Source organism: Pristiophorus japonicus, chromosome 3 (genome assembly GCF_044704955.1).
Source record: "Pristiophorus japonicus isolate sPriJap1 chromosome 3, sPriJap1.hap1, whole genome shotgun sequence".
NCBI lineage: Eukaryota > Metazoa > Chordata > Chondrichthyes > Pristiophoridae > Pristiophorus > Pristiophorus japonicus.
The window spans coordinates 294,273,760-294,293,395 of NC_091979.1; the positions used below are offsets into that span (position 1 = coordinate 294,273,760).

Consider the following 19,636-nt stretch of genomic DNA (forward strand, 5'->3'; position numbering starts at 1 on the left):
CTTGAACCCAGATCATTGTCCTTTGCTTAGAATAGGCCCAAATAACGCAAACATAGCCTGAAAAGCGTAGGGAACATCACGTGAGATGGGATCATGGCTTGAATTATGATGTTTACTTTCGTGCCAACGAAAATCTAGACAACCCAGTCAGAAATGTCACTTTCATGAGATGGGGAGAGGAATTGGGCTGATATTTTGCTTATTTTGTAGCATACCTCCTGTCATCAATGTTGTGGAAAAGTGCTCATGGTGTACTTTTAACCCTAGCCCTTTACAAATGGCTGTCGGAAGTGAAATATCCCAAAAGAAGGGGATATTTGATGAGGGAACAGTAATGAAATGTAATGTTTACTGGGTTACATTTTTAACCTATTCTTTTAAATCATCTTTGATTGCAGTGTAAATGTTCTACAAGTCTGTTCAATATTTATTACCTATCAGCAACTGTGATATTAACTCTTGGACTAAAATTATTAATTAAACCAAAAACAACTGCCTTGTAATTTGGCCAGAATAGGTACCATATGATATAAAGTAACACCATTGCAAATTCTTAATTTTCCTGTTGTAAACATTTGATTTACAATCGTTCATCTATTAGTTTTTCTTTAAAACATTCTGGTGTACATTCTCAGTTATATTTTTCACCTTGTTTTAGGTCCAGTTGTTTATGTATTGGATCTTGCAGACCGCCTCATCTCTAAAGCATGCCCATTTGCTGCAGCTGGAATCATGGTGGGTTCTATCTACTGGACAGCTGTCACCTATGGAGCTGTGACTGTTATGCAGGTAATGTACAGTAACTTGTGCATAACTGAGAAAGCACATTGGATAATTGTTTTTTGTCTTGTTTGTTGGTGGGTATGCTTTTGTAAATGTACTGCATGCAATTTGAAATCTAGACAAAATAAGGGTGCAATTACTGTCTGTCAATTGTTTCACCTTGTACTATTTTCAAATGTGTTAATATTCTTGTGGCACAGAATAGACAAATGGTTTTGATGGTGAACTAAACTTTGTGTGTATGGTAGATTGTAACTTGTTTTTCAGAAGTTCTCTACAACTACCTGCACTTGAATAAGGACCACGGTTAGCTTACCTGTAATTCATTTGCACACACCACCTGTCCTTTCTTACTCCTTGATGTTTTTTTCTCCCAAATGTTTTACATTGTAGAAGTAAAACACTATGGGCTGGAATTTGATCAAAAACGCTAAGATTATTCAATTAAGGCCGGCGGAAAATTGATCAAAAAATGGAAAAAATTCTGCCCGGCAGGAAAAACCGGTGTTCCACGTGGATTCTCAGTCGAAAACGCGATCCTGGTTAAATTGAGCGGTATTTAGTCCAAGGCTGCGAGTTGGATCTAGGGAGGGGAGAAAACACAAAAAATATTTTTCAAAAAATAAAAAAATCGGAAAACATTCACAAGGATCTTTTTTCAGTGAATCGCTGCAAAAGAATGTTTTTAAAAAACTTTCACTTACCTTTATTTGCAGGGTTTCATTTCGACCGTCGCTGCTCCAGCTGGTTTCTCCTGGGCGGTGTTTTTTTTCATCAACTATGGAACACCGCGACCACTAAACTCGGCGGAAGTGGTTTTTTGAGTGTTGCACGCCGGCGGTCTGGTCCCCAGCGGTATTTCAAAACCGCCGTCAGAACGCTTTGATGAAACTCGCACCAGGTGCTTTTCAACCCTAAAATAGGAATACCGCCGAGAATCCTGGCGGAAATGCTGACCAAATTCCAGCCCTGAGATCACCTTATTTGATTTAGTGAAATTAGAACATTCTGAAATGAAAAGTTGTAAAATATGATTAATAACTAAACATTAAACCAATGTTGATTTTCATTATCTGCCAACTGTCTGATCCCAGTGTTTGTAATTATTGGCCAAATCACTATAAATGTGGATTTTTACTTTAAGGTTGTAGGACATAAAGAAGGCCTAGATGTCATGGAGCGAGCTGACCCACTGTTCCTTTTGATTGGGCTTCCAACCATTCCAGTTATGCTTATTTTGGGCAAGATGATTCGTTGGGAGGACTATGTGCTAAGACTGTGGCGAAAATACTCCAATAAGTTGCAGATTTTAAACAGTATATTTCCAGGTAATCCAAAAACATCTAGCAGTGTATTTTCAGGTACTGTGATTAAGCTTTGCAGATACCTAAAGAAGAATAATTTACACATCTCTTTTTAATTAAAAAAAGCATCCCTGCTTATCAAAGCTTACTAAGAAATATCGTTGACGTGGATTGCCAGTTTGTCGTGAATACAAGTATTAAGCCTGTAGTCCTTTTCCTCCCATAACTTCATTTGTACAGATAATGTGATAACATCCAAGAGACCAGCGACAAAATTAATGGAAATTTGACCAGAATACAAAGTACTCCAGGTTGTCTTCATATACTTCATGTATATGTGCAAATATATATGTAAATTTTCATTTTTTTAAAAACGTGCTTAATTTATTCTTTTTTGGCGGCTGGAAATTAAGGCATGCCAAATATAGAAATGTGACTGATCCCTAATCTGAATAGTGCAGTAAAAAGGAATTGGCATTCACGTTTTTTAAATCAAAGCATTTTGTTTAGTAATTTGAAGGTTATATTAAATATGATTATTGTGGCTGAGAACACAGGTGTTTCATTATGTACATCAACAAGGTATTGCTGCAGTCAAACCCTAAAGAAGACATGTCTTGTGACATTAATCCTGGTGGTTGCTTGGTCCACGCGAAGGTTTGGAGAAAGTCTACTGGGTAACCAATGGTCAATTCACAAGTTTCTCATAACACAATGGCCCTGAATTTATGGTCGGAGGCTTCTCGCAAGGAATTGCCTCTGATCCGCATATAAAATGCCTGCGTACCTGGTGGTCTGGGAGATGCAGAGATTCGTGGTCCTGGGCCTCTCCGCTACACGCGGGTAGAGACCCACATATCCCGGGGGTGCGTGCACTTTGCAAGCACCCCTGGGATCACCTAGGCCAGCCCAACGAATGAAAGAAGGGGATCCCCATGCATGTTTATGTGGATTCCATATATACGGAACCCTCAAAAGTATGAATGGAAATACCCCAAAAATTACATCTACATTTCAAATAATTTTTTTTAAAGCCTTTACATATTTTTAATTACTTAAAATGGCATTTAATTAAATATTTAAAATTAAAATGTGTTTTTTTGAAAAATAAATTTCCATGTTTTAATGGAGCTAAAAATATACTTGCCTTATTGCATAGGGTTTTTAAATGTATAAATGATTTTTTTTTATTTTAAACTCTTACGCTGGTAAAAACAGGCCTTACACCTGCGAATCTCCATGCCTCCTGGACCACCAGGTTCGCAGACAAACCATTTAGAATGTTAAATGTGTGGCTCAAAGAGTGGTGTGGGAGGCAGGGTTTTCAATTCATGGGGCATTGACACCAGTACTGGGGAAAGAAAAAGCTGTTCCGTGGGGACGCGCTCCATTTAAACCGGGCTGGGACCAGTGTCCTGGAAAATCAAATAACTAGGGCAGTAGTTATGAGGGAAAAATAGAAAAAAGCTAAAGGTACTATATCTGAATGCACGAAGCATTTGCAACAAAATAGATGAATTAATAGTGCAGATAGCAATAAATGGGTTTGATAAGGCTTTAAATTAATGAAGTGGAGGGAGGGGGGGGTGCGGGAGGGCGGAGGATTCAGGAAAGGGTAAATTCAAAAGCAGTGAGAGAAATGTCAAGACCGCAGAGCAGTGTAGTGATCTGGGTAAAGATAAGCAGAGTGGGTCAAGAAGGGAGAGAAAGATTAATAAAGGTAATAGGGCATTAGTGACTAAAGTGACATGAGGGAAAAATAGAAAAAAGCTAAAGGTACTATATCTGAATGCACGAAGCATTCGCAACAAAATAGATGAATTAATAGTGCAGATAGCAATAAATGGGTTTGATTTAATAGCTATTATAGAAATGTGGTTGCAGAGTGACCAAGATTGGGAACTAAATAGTCCATGATGTTTGACTTTGAGAAGACACAGGCAGAATGGAAAAGGAGGGGGGAATAAAGACAGTAAAGAGAAAGGATATTGGCTCGGAAAAACAAAATGTAGAATCAGTTTGGGTGGAGTAAAGAAACACCAAGGGGCAAAAAAAAACTAGTGGGAGTAGTCTATAGGCCCCCTAACAGTGACTGTAGTGTCGGGCAGAGTATAAATCAGGAAATTAGAGATGCATTTCACAAGGGTAATACAGTAATCATGGGGGACTTTAACTTTCATGTAGACTGGGCAAACCAAATTTGCAGAAATAGTGCAGAGGAAGAGTTCATGGAATGCATTCCAGATAGTTTTCTGGATCAGTATGTCAAGGAATCTACAAGGGAATTGGCTATTTTAGATCTAGTGCTGTGCAATGAGACAATGTTAATTAATAACCTTGTAGCAAAGGAGCCTCTGGAGTGCACTGATCATAATATGATAGAATTTTATGTTGAGTTTGAGAGTGATTTAGTTAAATCTGAAACTATGGTCCTAAACCTGAACAAAGCAAACTACGTAGGTATGAGAGGCGAATTGGCTAAGGTAGGTTGGATAACTAGATTAAAAGAAGTAGAAAAGCAATGGCAAACATTTAAAGAAATAATTGATAATTTGCAATGAATCATTCCTTTAAGGAATAAAAACACCACAGGAAAAATGGTTCAACCATTAAAGATGGTATTAGATTGAAGGAAGAGGCTTACAATGTTGCCAAAAAGAGCAGTAAGCCTGAGGATTGGGAGGATTTTAGAATTCAGCAAAGGTGGACCAAGAAATTGATCAATAAAGGGAAAATAGAATATGAGAATAAACTAATGAGAGACATAAAAACAGACTATTAAAAACTTCGATAGCAAAAGTGAACACGAGACCCTTAAAGGCTGAGACAGGAGAAATTATAATGAGGAATAGGAAATGACAGAGAAATTAAACAAATATTTTGTGTCTGTCTTCACAGAAGACGCAAAAAACCTCCCGGAAATAGTGGAGAATCAAGGGTCTAGCGAGAATGAGGGACTGAAAGAAATTAGTACTGGTAAAAAGAAAAGTACTGCATAAACTAGTACTATGACTGAAAGTTGATAAATCCCTGGACTTGATGGGCTACATCCTCGGGTTTTAAAAGAGGTGGCTACAGTATTGGTTGTCATCTTCCAAAATTCCATAGATTCTAGAATGATTCCCACAGATATAACCCCACTATTTAAGAAAGGAGGGAGAGAGAAAACTGGGAACTACAGACCAGTTAGTCATTAGTAGGGAAAATGCTAGAATCTATTATTAAGGACCTGGTAACAGGTCACTTAGAAAATAATAATAGGATTGGGCAAAGTCAAGACGGATTTATGAAGGGGAAATCATGTTTGACAAATCTGTTGAATTTTTTGAAGTTGTAACTAGAATAGATAAGGAGGAACCAGCGGAGGTGGTGTATTTGGATTTTCAGAAGGCATTCGAAAAGGTGCCACACAAGAGGTTATTAAACTAAATTAGGGCTCATGGGATTGGGAGTAATATACCAGCATGGATTGAGGATTCATCATAGCGGGTCCCTCGAATGAGGACGACTTGTTTCCACAAGAGTTCACAGATGTTTCAATGAAGGACCCGATGTTTCAGTCTTGAACTCCAGTTGAGGGGGTGGAAGATGCCTGTGCGTGGATTTTTTTTTTTAACGTGTGATGACCGTTGCACATCAGCCACCACACAGGCTCGACAGAGCTAGGCCTTTATCCAGTGGCAAGGATTAACCAGGACGACTGGAGACGTGCTATGCTGCACGGACCTAGTGCGCACACATATCGCAATGTGGGCAGGTCCGTGCTGCCCCTGGGCCCTCGGATCTTCTGGGCCCCGTACCCCCATTTGCCACACCTCAACCACGATGTTCCAGGGCCTGGCGCTCCAGCTCTATTTATAGCCCCGATCAGCGGTGGTATTCTCACACCAGTCGGGGCGGCCCATGATGAGGATTAATCAACGGACAGAAAACAAAGAGCAGGAATAAATGGGTCATTTTCGGGTTGGCAGGCTGTAACTAGTGGGTTACCACAAGGATCAGTGCTTGGGCCTCAGAGGGACCTGGGTGTCCTTGTACACAAATCGCTGAAAGTTAACATGAAGGTACAGCAAGCAATTAGGAAAGCAAATGGTATGTTGGCCTTTCTTATAAGAGGATTTGAGTAGAAGAGTAAGGACATCTTACTGAAATTATTTAAGGAACTGGTGAGACCACACGTGGAGTATTGTGTACAGATTTGGTCTCCTTACCGAAGGAAGGATATACTTGCCATAGAGGGAGCAGAACAAAGGTTCACCAGACTGATTCCTGGGATGGGGCGGGAGGGGGATTGTCCTATGAGGAGATATTGAGTAGACTAGCCCTATATTCTCTAGAGTTAGAAGAATGAGAGGTGTACTCATTGAATCATACAAAATTCTTACATGGCTTGACAGAGTAAATGCAGGGAGGATGTTTCCTGTGGCTGGGGAGTCTAGTACCAGGGATCACAGTCTCACAATAAGGGGTTAAGGGGTCGGCCATTTAGGACTGAGATGAGAAATTTCTTCACTGAGGGTGGTGAATCCTTGACATTCTCCACCCCAGATAGCTGAGGAGGCTCAGTCATTGAGTATATTCAAGACAGAGACCGATAGATTTTTGAATATTAAGGGATATGGGGATAGTGCATGAAAGTGGAGTTGAGGCCAAGATCAGATCAGTCATGATCTTATTGAATGGCGGAGCTGGCTCGAGGGGCCAAATGACCTACTCCTGCTCCTGTTTCTTATGTTGTTGTGTTTTACCAGGCGTAAGAATTACATGGGCATTCGCTTGGCAGAAGTTGGCCCAACTCTCCGCCCGCAAATGCCCTTTTTTCGGGGACGCGTTGGATGTGTCAACAAAATTTTTAACCAATTGCAAGTTCTGGGTTTTCTTGCATGGACTTCGCGCGAAAACCCGGAACTTTCGCAGCCCCTACGGACGCGTATGCACCTCATAAACAGCCTTAGAGGCCGCAAATTACGGCCCATTATATTTCAACTACTCTAGTTCATCAAGCAATAGTTAATGCTGTGCATGCCATGGACAGAGTTTCAAAGCAATTGCATTATTTGGAAAGAGTTGCACAGGAAAGAGATTGACAGAATTTGTGATGTAACGACAGTAACTGTTACATTGCTGGCTCAAGATCAGAGAAGAGGTGTTTCAAGAACTGCCATTGCAGTAATGGAGGATTGGCCTAAGCACAAGAAATCAATTCTTCTGTTGGTGCTCCATTCGTAATGTTGTATTCTCTAGTCCACAGTTGTATACATGGTTTTGACTTTACTAAATCCAGGTGGAAAATTGGTTTTCTTTGTCACTCCTCTAATAGCTCTTATTTGGCTATATTTTTCTTTTTTCAGGATAGGGATAACTATTCTACTTCTTGTCTGTGTGATCACCTTATTTGTTGCATCTTCCCTTTGCCAATTTCGATTTTACTGTTTTTTCTGCTGTCCTAGCTCCTTTATTGATTTTTGGTTTTATCTGGTGTCTTGGGTATCAAATTTATTGTTTCTTGTGGCCTATTCTAGTCATCCTTTCATTTGTTCTTGCCAAATCTAGGAAGGGAGTCCACATTAACAAGGGTCTGGGTAGCCTACTTGAAGAGAGTACATGATTTTCTATTTTTGGACTCTTACCAAGACATCATCTGCCTTGAAAAGAGCAGAGAAGAGGTATTTCAGGAGTTGCCATTGCAGCAAGATGCACACTGGAGGATGAATTTTGTTGAGTAATCCTGTTTTTCTGCCAACTTTTCATAAGAACATAAATAATAGGAGCAGGAGTAGGCCATTTGGCCCCTAGAACCTGCTCCACCATTCAATAAGATCATGGACTCAGCTCCACCCCCCCTGCCCGCTCCCCATAACTCTTTACTCCCTTATCGCTCAAAAATCTTGTCTATCTCAGCCTCTTACAGCTCTCTAGGGCAGAGAATTCCATAGATTTACAACCTTCTGAGAGAAGAAATTTCTCCTCATCTCCATTTTAAAAGGGTGGCCCCTTCCTCTAAGACTATGTCCCCTAGTTTTAGTTTCCCCTATGAGTGGAAATATTCTCTCTGCATCCACCTTGTTGAGTCCCCTCATTATCTTAAGTTTCAATAAGATCACCTCTCATTCTTCTGAACTCCAACCTCCTCAACCTATCCTCATAAGTCAACCCCCTCATCTCTGGAATCAACTTACTGAACCTTCTCTGAACTGCCTCCAATGCAAGTATATCCTTTCTTAAATACAGAGACCAAAACTGTACGCAGTACTCTAGATGTGGCTTCACCAATACCCTATACAGTTGTAGCAGGACTTCTCTGCTTTTATACTCTATCCCCCTTGCAATAAAGGCCTTCATTCCATTTGCTTTCCTGATTACTTGCTGTACCTGCATATTAAGTTTTTGTGTTTCATGCACAAGGACCTTCAGGTGTCTCTATACTACATTACTTTGTAATTTTTCTCCATTTAAATTATAATTTGCTTTTCTATTATTTCTACCCAAGTGGATAACCTCACATTTTCCCACATTATACTCCATCTGCCACATTTTTGCCCACTCACTTAGCCGGTCTGTATCCCATTGCAGATTTTTTGTGTCCTGCTCACAATTTGCTTTCCTAGCCATCTTTGTATCATCAGCAAACTTGGCTACATTACACTTGGTCCCTTCATCCAAGTTATTAATATAGATTGTAAATAGTTGAGGACCCAGCACCGATCCCTACAACACCCCACTAGTCACTGTTTGCCAACCGGAAAATGACCCATCTAGCCCGACTCTCTGTTTTCTGTTAGTTAACCAATTCTCTATCCATGCTAATATATTACCCCAAACCCCGTGAGCTTTTATCTTAACCTCGTATGTGGCACCTTATCGAATGCCTTCTGGAAATCCAAATACACCACATCCACTGGCTCCCCCTTATCCACCCTGCTCATTACATCCTCAAAAAACTCCAGCAAATTTGTCAAACATGATTTTCCTTTCATAAAACCATGCTGACTCTGCTTGATTGAATCATGCTTTTCCAAATGTCCTGCTACTGCTTCCTTAATAATGGACTCCAGCATTTTCCCAACGACAGATGTTAGGCTAACTGACCTGTAGTTTCCTGCTTTCGGTCTGCCTCCTTTTGTAAACGGGTGCGTTACATTTGCAGTTGTCCAATCTGCTGGGACCGCCCCAGAATCCAGGAAATTTTGATAGATTACAACCAATGCATCCACTATGTCTGCAGCCACTTCTCAAGACCCTAGGATGTAAGCCATCAGGTCCAGTGGACTTGTCCGCCTTTAGTCCCATTATTTTACCTTGTACTACTTCATTAGTGATTGTATTAAGTTCCTCCCTACCTATAGCTCCTTGATTATCCACTATTGGGATGTCTTTAGCATCTTCTACCGTGAAGGCCGATACAAAATATTTGTTCAACGTCTCTGCCATTTCCCTGTACTTCATTATTAATTCCCCAGTCTCATCCTCCAGGGGACCAACATTTACTTTAGCTACTATTTTCATTTTCATGTACCTGTAGAAACTCTTACTGTCTGTTTTTATATTTCGTGCTAGTTTACTTTCATAATTTATCTTCCCTCTCTTAATTTTTTTAGTCGTTCTCTGCTGGCCTTTTAAAAAAAATTCCCAATCCTCTGGCCTCCCACTAGTCTTGGCCAGCATTGTATGCCTTTGTTTTCAATTTGATACCCTCCCTTATTTCCTTAGTTAGCCACGGATGGTTATCCCTTCTCTTACAGTCTTTCCTTCTCATTGGGATATATTTTTGTTGCGAGTTATGAAATATCTCCTTAAATATCTGCCACTGCTCATCAACCATCCCATTCTTTAGTCTATTTTCCCAGTCCACTTTAGCCAACTCTGCCCTCATACCTTTGTAGTCTTCTTTATTTAAGCTTAGAACCCTGGTTTGATAACCAACTTTCTCACCCTCCAACTGAATTTGAAATTCAACCATATAATGGTCACTCATTCCTAGAGGATCTTTTACTACGATATCATTTATTTTTTTTCTACCATCATCACTATTTTAAAGCCCAACATAGATTGCAAGTGATTACAAAGCCTTACAAAGGTGATTTATTTTGATGGTTGAATCTTTTTTGACAGTTTATCCTCCATGCAAAGATAATTCCTTTTGTTTGTCCATTGTACAATTCTGTCTATATCTGCCTGCATTGACCTAATGTGATAATTACAGATATCCCACCGTCTTTCAGATGGGAGTTAAACCATTCTGTAGTTGGTGGTGTCATCATCAAAGGAAGTCATTTCCATTTTGGCAACAGCACCAGGTCTTTACTGAAGTCAAGAAACCAAATTCCAACAGGAATGCTTCCCTTGAAGATCTCTCTGCTGATGTTGCAACAAAAATAAATGGATATTTCTCATGACTGATTATTTGTATTTTCTGAGAATGTTGTGTACCCAGTTCCAACAGTTCATTGAATACTCCATTAGAGGCCAGGTCATTACTGCAGCTGTGATGGCATATCCAATATGATGCTCTTAAAACGTAGATGGTTAATACTCTAGCTTCTTTGACAGAGTAGTACCATTTCTGTATCATGAAGATAAGAGTAGCTGGAGTACTGTGTACTGTATTGATCACCACTCAATTGGAAATTATATTATGAGAGAATGTATTGTAGGGTAAGAAAGATGATGCCAAATCTCTTTCATCTAACTTAAGGGGAATATTTAAGGTGATTGGGCTTGTTCTCTTTGACAAAGAGGAAACTTCAGTGTGAGCTACAATAAAATATAAGTTTTCAGTATTGTGATGAGGATTTATATGCAATTTTTAAAAATTCGTTCATGGGATGCGAGCTTCACTGGCAAGGCCAGCATTTATTGCCCATCCATAATTGCCCTTGAGAAGATGATGGTGAGCCACTGCCTTGAACCACTGCAGTCCATGTGGTGAAGGTACTCCTACAGTGCTGTTAGGGAAGGAGTTCCAGGATTTTGACCCAGCGACGATGAAGGAACAGTGATATATTTCCAAGTCAGTATGATGTGTGACTTGGAGGGGAACATGGAGGTGTTGGTGTTCCCATGCACCTACTGCTCTTGTCCTTCTGGGCGGTAGAGGTCGCAGGTTTGGGAGATGCTGCCGAAGAAGCCTTAGTGAGTTCCTGCAGTGCATCTTGTAGATGGTACACACTGCAGCCACGGTACGCCGGTGGTGGAGGGAGTGAATGTTGAAGGTGCTGGATGGGGTGCCAATCAAGCGGGCTGCTTTGTCCTGGATGGTGTTGAGCTTCTTGAGTGTTGTTGGAGCTGCACTCATCCAGGCAAGTGGAGAGTATTCCTGATTTGTGCCTTGTAGACAGGGGAAAGACTTTGGGGAGTTGAGGTGAGACACTTGCCACAGAATACCCAACCTCTGACCTGCTCTTGTAACCACAGTATTTATGTGGCTAGTCCAGTTAAGTTTCTGATCAATGGTGACCCCAAAGATGTTGATGGTGGGGGATTCGGCGATAGTAATGCCATTGAATGTGAAGGGGCAGTGGTTAGACTCTCGCTTGTTGGAATAGTCATTGCCTGGCAATTGTGTGACGCGAATGTTACTTGCCACATATCAGTCCAAGCTTGAATGTCGTCCGGGTGTTGCTGTATGTGGGCATGGACTGCTTCATTATCTAAGGAGTTGCGAATGGCACTGAACACGGCAGTCATCATCGAACATCCCCACTTCTGACCTTATGATGGAGGAAAGGTCATTGATGAAGCAGCTGAAGATGGTTGGACCTAGGACACTGCCCTGAGGAACTCCTGCAGCGATGTATCGGACTGTAATGATTAACCTCCAACAACCACAACCATCTTCCTTTTGCTAGGTATGACTTCAGCCAATGGAGAGTTTCCTCCTTGATTCCCATTGACTTCCGTTTTACTAGGGCTCCTTGATACCACAGTCGGTCAAATGCTGCCTTGATGTCAAGGGCAGTCACTATCACCTCACCATGGAATGCAGCTCTTTTGTCCATGTTTGGACTAAGGCTGTAATGCGGTGTGGAGCCGAGTGGTCCTGGCGGAACCCAAACTGGGTATTGGTGAGCAGGTTATTGGTGATTAAGTGCCGCTTGATAGCACTGTTGATAACTCCTTCTATCACTTTGCTGATGATTGAGAGTCGGGGGCGGTAATTGACCGCATTGAATTTGCCCTGCTTTTTGTGGACAGGACGTACCTGGGCTGTTTTCCACATTGTCGGATAGAGGCCAGTGTTGTAGCTGTACTGGAACGGTTTGGCTAGAGGCACAGCTAGTTCTGGAGCACGTCTTCAGCACGACAGCCAGGATATTGTCGGGGCCAATAGCCTTTGTTGCATCCAATGCACTCAGCTGTTTCTTGATTTGCGTGGAATGAATCAATTCGGCTGAAGGCTGGCTTCTGTAATGGTGGGGACCTCCGGAGGAGGCTGATATGGATCATCCATTCGGCACTTCTGACTGAAGATGGTTGCAAACACTTCAGCCTTGTCTTTTGTACTCATGTGCTGGTCTCTGCCATCATTGAGCATGGGGCTATTCATGGAGCCCCTTCCTCTAGTTTGTTGTTTAAAGATCCACCACCATTCACGACTGGATGTGGCAGGACTGTCGATGGCATGCTGCTTCCGTTTAATAGTATGCATGTAATCCTGTGTTGCAGCTTCTCCAGGTTTACACCTTATTTTTAGATACACCTGGTGCTGCTCCTGACATGCTCTTCTACACTCCTCATTGAACTAGGGTTCGTCCCCTGGCTTGATGGTAATGGTAGAGTGAGGGACATGCTGGGCCATGAGGTTGCAGATTGTGGTGGACTACAATTCTGCTGCTGCTATTGGACCATGGTGCCTTATGGATCCCCAATTTTGAACTGCTAGATATGTTCTGAATCTATCCCATTTAGCATGGTGGTAGTGCCACACAACACAATGGGGGGTGTCCTCTGTGTGAAGACAGGACTTTGTCTCCTCAATGCTTGTGCGGTGGTCACTGCTACCAATGCTATCATGAACAGATGTATCTGCGACAGGTAGATTGGTGAGGACGAGGTCAAGTACGTTTTTCCCTCGTTGGTTCTCTCATGACCTTCCGCAGGTCCAGTCTGGCAACTATGTCTATCTGGACTCGTCCAGCTCGGTCAGTAGTGGTACTACCGAGCCACTCTCAGTGATTGACATTGAGGTTCCCCACCCAGAGTACATTTTGTGCCTTTGCTACGCTCCGTGCTTCTTCCAAGTGGTGTTCAACATGGAGGTGTACTGATTCATCAGCTGAGAGAGGGCGGTCGATGGTAATCAGCAGAAAGTTTCCTTGCCCATTCTTGACCTGAAGTCATGAGACTTCATGGGGTCCGGAGTCAATGTTGAGGACTCCCAGGGCCACTCCCTCCCCACTGTATCCCACTGTGCTGCCACCCCTATTGGGTCTGTCCTGTCGGTGGGACAGGACATACCCAGGGATGGTGATGGAGGAGTCTGGGACATTGGCTGAAAGGTATGACTATGTCAGGCTGTTGCTTGACTAGTCGGTGGGATTGCTCTCTCAATTTTGGTACAAATCCCCAGATGTTGGTGAGGAGGACTTTGCAGGGTCGACTGGGCTGGGTATAACGCTGTCGTGTCCATAGCCGGTGCCGAGGTCGATGCCGTGAAGTATGTCGGTTTTATTATTATTATTGTTTCTCATAGCGGTTTGTTACAACTGAGTGGCTTGCTCGGCCATTTCAGAGGGCAGTTAAGAGTCAACCGCATTGCTGTGGGTCTGGTGCCAGACTAGGTAAGTACGGCAGATTTCCTTCCCTAAACGACATTAGTGAACCAGATGGGTTTTTATGACAATCCGATAGTTTCATGGTCACCATTACTGATGCTAGCTTTTTATTCCAGATTTATTTAATTGACTGAATTGAAATTCCCCAGCAGCCGTGGTGGGATTTGAATTCAAGTCTCATTAGTCAAGGCCTCTGGATTACCACTATGCTACTGTTCCCTGTAATTATTCATGCTGATGAAAGGTTCAAAACGGAAGTACAATTTAAACATTCAGAGTAAATAGGGAATTCAAGGAAGGCTTTTTCATGCTAAGAAATACGCAAACGGAATAAGAGAAGAAAATAGTGTGAATAGATCTAAAATGCAGCTCAATACTTTCCTGAAAAATGGAGGGTTGGAACACATTGGTGAGAAGGCATATGATTAACCAACATGGTTGTTGGACATGTGACTTTTTACTGTTCTTAAATTTTCCAACTATTTTTTTTAATTCAATTATTTTTTTGTTTTGTCCTGAGGGCAAAATGTGAACCAGTTAGCTTGAGATTGATTTGTTGTGACTTACTTTACTGCAAAGTTTGGCAAAAATTGAAGGAATACTGGTTTGTAATTATTGGAGTATGGCTTTTGTTCCTTCTGGTGGATAGGCATATGTTTGCTGCTTTTCACTCGGGCCAATACTTATTCAACGGGATACATGAACTAGATGAATAGGGAGACCCGCAAGCTTCTGAATAAAGTTTTGAGAATCATTAGTTCTTCAGCAAATATAGTGTTCCATAACATTGCAATATGCCTGTGGGTTTGGCTCGGACAACTTTTTGAGGAGGAGGAATAGTGGTATTGAGCCTTGTGTTGGAAAGAGATAAGGTTCAGGGTCTGGTGGAAGATGGTCCTATCAAAGAAATAAAACAACAAATAATTACAGAGCAACAGGAGGCTCTTTTCCATTATGTCTGTGCTGGTTCTTTGCTAGTGCAATCCAAAAGTCTCTTCCAATAGTCCTGTACGTTGTTCTGCTTCAAATATTTATCCTCTTCTTCCTTAAAACATAAGAAATAGGAGCAGGAGTAGGCCATTTAGCCCCTCGAGCCCTCTCCGCGATTCAATAAAGATCATGGCTGATCCGATCTTGGGCTCAGCTCCACTTCCCTACCCACTCCCCATAACCCTTGACTCCCTTTTCGTTCAAAAATCTGTCTATCTCCACCTTAAATATATTCAACGACCCAGCCTCCACAGCTCACCGGGGTAGAAAATTCCACAGATTTACAACCCTCCGAGAAGAAATTCCTCCTCATCTCAGTTCTAAATGGGCGACTCCTTATTCTTAAACTATGCCCTCTAGTTCTCGATTCCCCCACGAGTGGAAACGTCCTCTCTGCATCTATCTTGTCAAGCCCCCTCAGTATCATGTTTCAGTAAGATCACCTCTCATTCTTCTAAACTCATTTTTGCTCCCAATCATGTAATTTAGACTTGATCTCCAATCTCCACCTCTGATGACTGGGTCTTTTTATATTGGAACTTTTTAGGAAGATGGCCTTCCCTGTCTGCCAAAGCACTTATGCTGTTTGGCTGCAGTTGTTATTTTGAATTGCTCTAGCAAAGAGGCGGCACTCACCACTGAGTCAGAAAGTTGTGGATTCAACGCCCCCTTCCCTTCCAGCATTTGAGTATATAACCTAAGTTGACAGTTTATTGCAGTAGTGAGGGAGCGCTACAGTATCAGAGAGGTCAACTTTTGGATGAGATTATAAAACCAAGGCTCTGGCTGCCTGTTTATGGGAATGTAAAAGATGCCATAATACTTTTTCAAGAAGAGCAGGGGGTTTTCCTGGTATCCTGGCTAATCTTCTTCCTTCAAACGCCCCCTAAACAAAATAAATCATTATTCATCTCGCTGCCATTTGTGGGACCGTGCTGTGTTAAATTTCCTGCTGCATTTGTCAACATTTCAAATGGTAATTCATCGGTGTGTGAAATGCATGTCTGCAGAATCTGACTAGAGGAAAAGAAAGAATGATCTTGCATTTTTATAAGGCCTTTCATGAACCTAGGATGTCCCAAAGTGCTTCACAACAACGAAGTACTTTTGAATTGTAGTCACTGTTGTAATGTAGGGAAATGCGACAGCCAATTTGTACACAGCAAGGTCCCTAAACAGCATGAAGATAAATGACCAGATGATCTATTATAGTGATGTTAGTTGAGGGATAAATATTGGCCAGGACACAGTGAGACCTTTCCTCCTGTGGTTCGAATAGTGGGAGCCTCCGATAGTGCAGTGCTCGCTCAGCACTGAACTGAAGTGTCACCCGAGTGGGGTTTGAACCCACGACCATCTGAGTCAGAGGTGAGAGTGATACCAGTGAACCAAGTTCGACACCGTAACAACAATAATGCCATTTACATTGTGCCTTTAAAACATCCCAACATGCTTCACATAGCTGTATGGAGAAATGGGCACCAAAGCAAAGAAAGGAAGATAAGGAGGGGTGAGTAAAAGCTTGGTTAAAGAGGTGTATTTTAAGGAGCGTTACCAATGGTGGAGCGAAGGGAGTGGGCGATGCACAAGGGGTGAGAGACAAAAAGGAGAGTGCAGCAGGGAAAAAGGTTGTCGGGCTAGAGAAACTTAGGCTCTATATAAACATGCCTTTATTTTTTTAAATTAATATTGACTGCTTACACTTTCCTCATCGTATGCTAATGTGAAGTGTGTGACCAGTAAATCTGCCAGTTTTCTAACAAAACATCAGAAATGTCCATGTCACTGTAGATGGGAATAAAGTGGAATCCCAGTTTGTCATCATATTAGTGTCAGGTGGCTCAGTTGGTAGCACTCTCATCCAAATCAGAATGTTGTCGGTTGAAGCTCACTGCGGACTTGCGTACATAGGGCCCAAATTTCCCCAACCCCTTTTTTCGGCGCACTTTCCCGAGATGCGCCGACTTTGTGCGCTGGAAACGGCGCCGAAAAACTAACTCACGATTCTGGCCGCTCTGCTGTGTGTCCCGAGTCCTGGCGTGGCGCTCCTCGTGGAGTGGGAGGTAGAGCTACAACCCTGCGCTGAAAACAGTGCCGGCAGCTGCGCACGTGCGCAGTAGAGTGGTCGCGCATGCGCAGTAGCTCCGTCCCATAATAGTGAAGATGATGATGCCTGCAGAACGCGTCCAGCCTCTATCCCAGGCCGAATGGCCTGCCACACAGGCCGGCCGCTGAGGGCTGCAAGAAACAGGTTGGTGCGACTGAGTTTTGATCAGGGCAAGAGAGTGGGGAGAGGTTTGGTCGTCTTTGGCTGCAGTCTAGTGGTTTGGACCGAGGATAGCTTGTCGTATAGCGACGTCGTTTGCCATGCTGGGCTGGCTTTGCGTTCGTTTGGTTGGGTGGTGATATTGTCATGTTAAAGAAGCACATATACAGTGACAGCCATGTGCTTAATCTACATCCCATCCTGTGTATCAATAAATAACCAGCAATATGCAGTTAGATTGTATTACAAATAATTTATGTGTGAAGCTCTTTGAAGATATCAATGAGCAAAAAGAGAAAAAATTCCCACCCGAAAAGGGTTGAAAGTCGGTGGGGCGGCAGCCGCATTCTCCCTCCCCTATCCCAGGCCGAAGGTAGGATTTACTTCAGCTCTTTATTTGTTAATTTTGTTGATTTAATTATTTACCTCAGTTCTTTAGTTTTTATTGAATGGTTATTACTGCTTGTGCTTTGTTTGGTGCTTGGTGGTGCTTGAAATATTGTTTAGGTGCAAGGTTCCTTCTATTTTTTTATTTTTTATTTATTGATTGCTTATTACTTTGGTCTTGGTGCTTTAGGTGCAGGGTTGCTTCTATTTTATTTGTTAATTAATTGATTATTACTTTTTGTGCTTTGGTGCTTGGTGGTGCTTTAAACGTAGTTACTTGCACCGATTCCTTAACTGTGCGGACAAAAGTGGACACATACGCTGCCCCAAGTTAGTTTAGTACAACTTTTTTCTGGCCAAATTGGCATAAATGGTGTAAGTGGCTGGGAACTGACCTAATAAAAAATCTAACTAACTCACTTACAGTGGCGCAAATTAAATGGCCATATTTGCAACGAACAAGATACACCAGAAAAATCAAGTTACAGCAAAAAAAAACAGTGCAACTTGATATGTCCTTACTATACAGTATAAATGCACACGAGGCTCATACTTGAGAGAAGTTACCTTTATTACCAAGACCTCAAGTGATGAAGGTGGGTGGAGCTTCCCCTTTCATACCTGAAAGTCCAGGTTAGGAGTGTCTCCCACTAGTTCACCCCCGTGTGGTCAATGTTCTCAAGGTGTACAACTTAGGTCAGCTTATACATGGGTTACAATGATAGTTGAATACATGACATCACCTCCCCCCCCAAAGTCTTATTGGGATCACAGGTTGAGTCTCTCTGGTGGTTTACGCTCCCTTGTAGAGCGCCTGAGTTGGGGCTCCGGTTGTTGGGGGCTGGCCTGAGTGTCTACTGTTTGCGGTGCCTCAGGCTGTCCGGACTGCCCATAGTGACTGGGCTCTCCTCCACTTGGTTCCGGTGTTCGGTCACCTGTGGTGGAGTTAACTCTACGTCGTGTTCTTCCTCTGCTTCTTCTATAGGGTTGCTGAACCTCCTTTTAGTTTGATCCACGTGTTTGCGGCAGATTTGTCCATTGGTGAGTTTAACTACCAAAACCCTACTCCCCTCTTTGGCAATCACAGTGCCTGCAAGCCATTTGGGCCCTGCAATGTAATTAAGGACAAAAACAGGGTCATTGACATCAATACATCGCGCCCTCACATTCCTGTCATGTTGGTCACATTGTGACTGACGCCTGCTCTCAACAATTTCTTTCATAGTAGGGTGTATAAGGGATAACCTGGTTTTGAGCGTCCTTTTCATTAGCAGCTCTGCGGATGGAACCCCTGTGAGCGAGTATGGTCGGGATCTATTGGCCAATAGGAGGCGAGTTAAGCGGCTTTGTAGGGAAACCCCTCTGAGCGTCCCGTTTGATTATCTACATTGCTCGTTCTGCCTGGCCGTTTGAGGCCAGCTTGAACGGTGCCGTTCTGACATGGTTGATTCCATTGCCTGCCATGATATCCTGGAATTCAGTGCTTGTGAAGCACGGGCTATTGTCGCTGACCAAGACATCCGGTAGACCATGGGCAGCGAACATTGCCCGTAGACTTTCTACCGTGGCAGAGGATGTGCTTTAATTTAAAATGGCACACTCAATCCATTTGAAGTAGGCGTCTACTACAACCAAAAACATTTTTCCCATGAAAGGACCTGCGTAGTTCACATGGATGTGTGACATGGCTTGGTGGGCCAGGACCAGGGGCTAAGGAGGGCATCCCTGGGTGCGTTGCCCAGCTGAGCACACGTGTTGCACCTGCGAACACAAAGTTCCAGGTCTGCATCTATACCTGGCCACCAAACGTGTGACCTGGCAATTGCCTTCATCATGACGATGCCCGTGTGCTCATTGTGAAGTTCTCTGATAAACACCTCTCTGCCCCTCTGGGACATGACCACTCGGTTTCCCCACAGTAGGCAATCGGCCTGAATCGAGAGTTCATCCTTGCGCCTATGAAACGGTTTAAATTCCTCAGGGCATGCCCCGTACGTGGCTACCCAGACCCAGTAGCGGGTCTTTATTTGTCCAGACTTTAATCTGACGGGCTGTCACAGGTGAGCCTTCGCTTTCGAAAGCTTCAACAGCCATGACCATCTCAGCATCATGCTCAGTTGCCCCCTCAGTGG

The 19,636-nt window shown here is 42.8% G+C and overlaps 1 protein-coding gene across 1 annotated transcript in view; it reads left to right on the forward strand.

Annotated features, from left to right (window-relative positions):
* Positions 1 to 19,636, forward strand: part of marchf5 (membrane-associated ring finger (C3HC4) 5) — a 171,590-nt gene that overhangs the window by 138,467 nt on the left and 13,487 nt on the right. The window contains exons 3-4 of the mRNA XM_070876813.1: positions 659 to 789; positions 1,928 to 2,111. Of these exons, the coding sequence (XP_070732914.1) occupies positions 659 to 789; positions 1,928 to 2,111 (315 nt within the window). The remainder of the gene's footprint in view (positions 1 to 658; positions 790 to 1,927; positions 2,112 to 19,636) is intronic.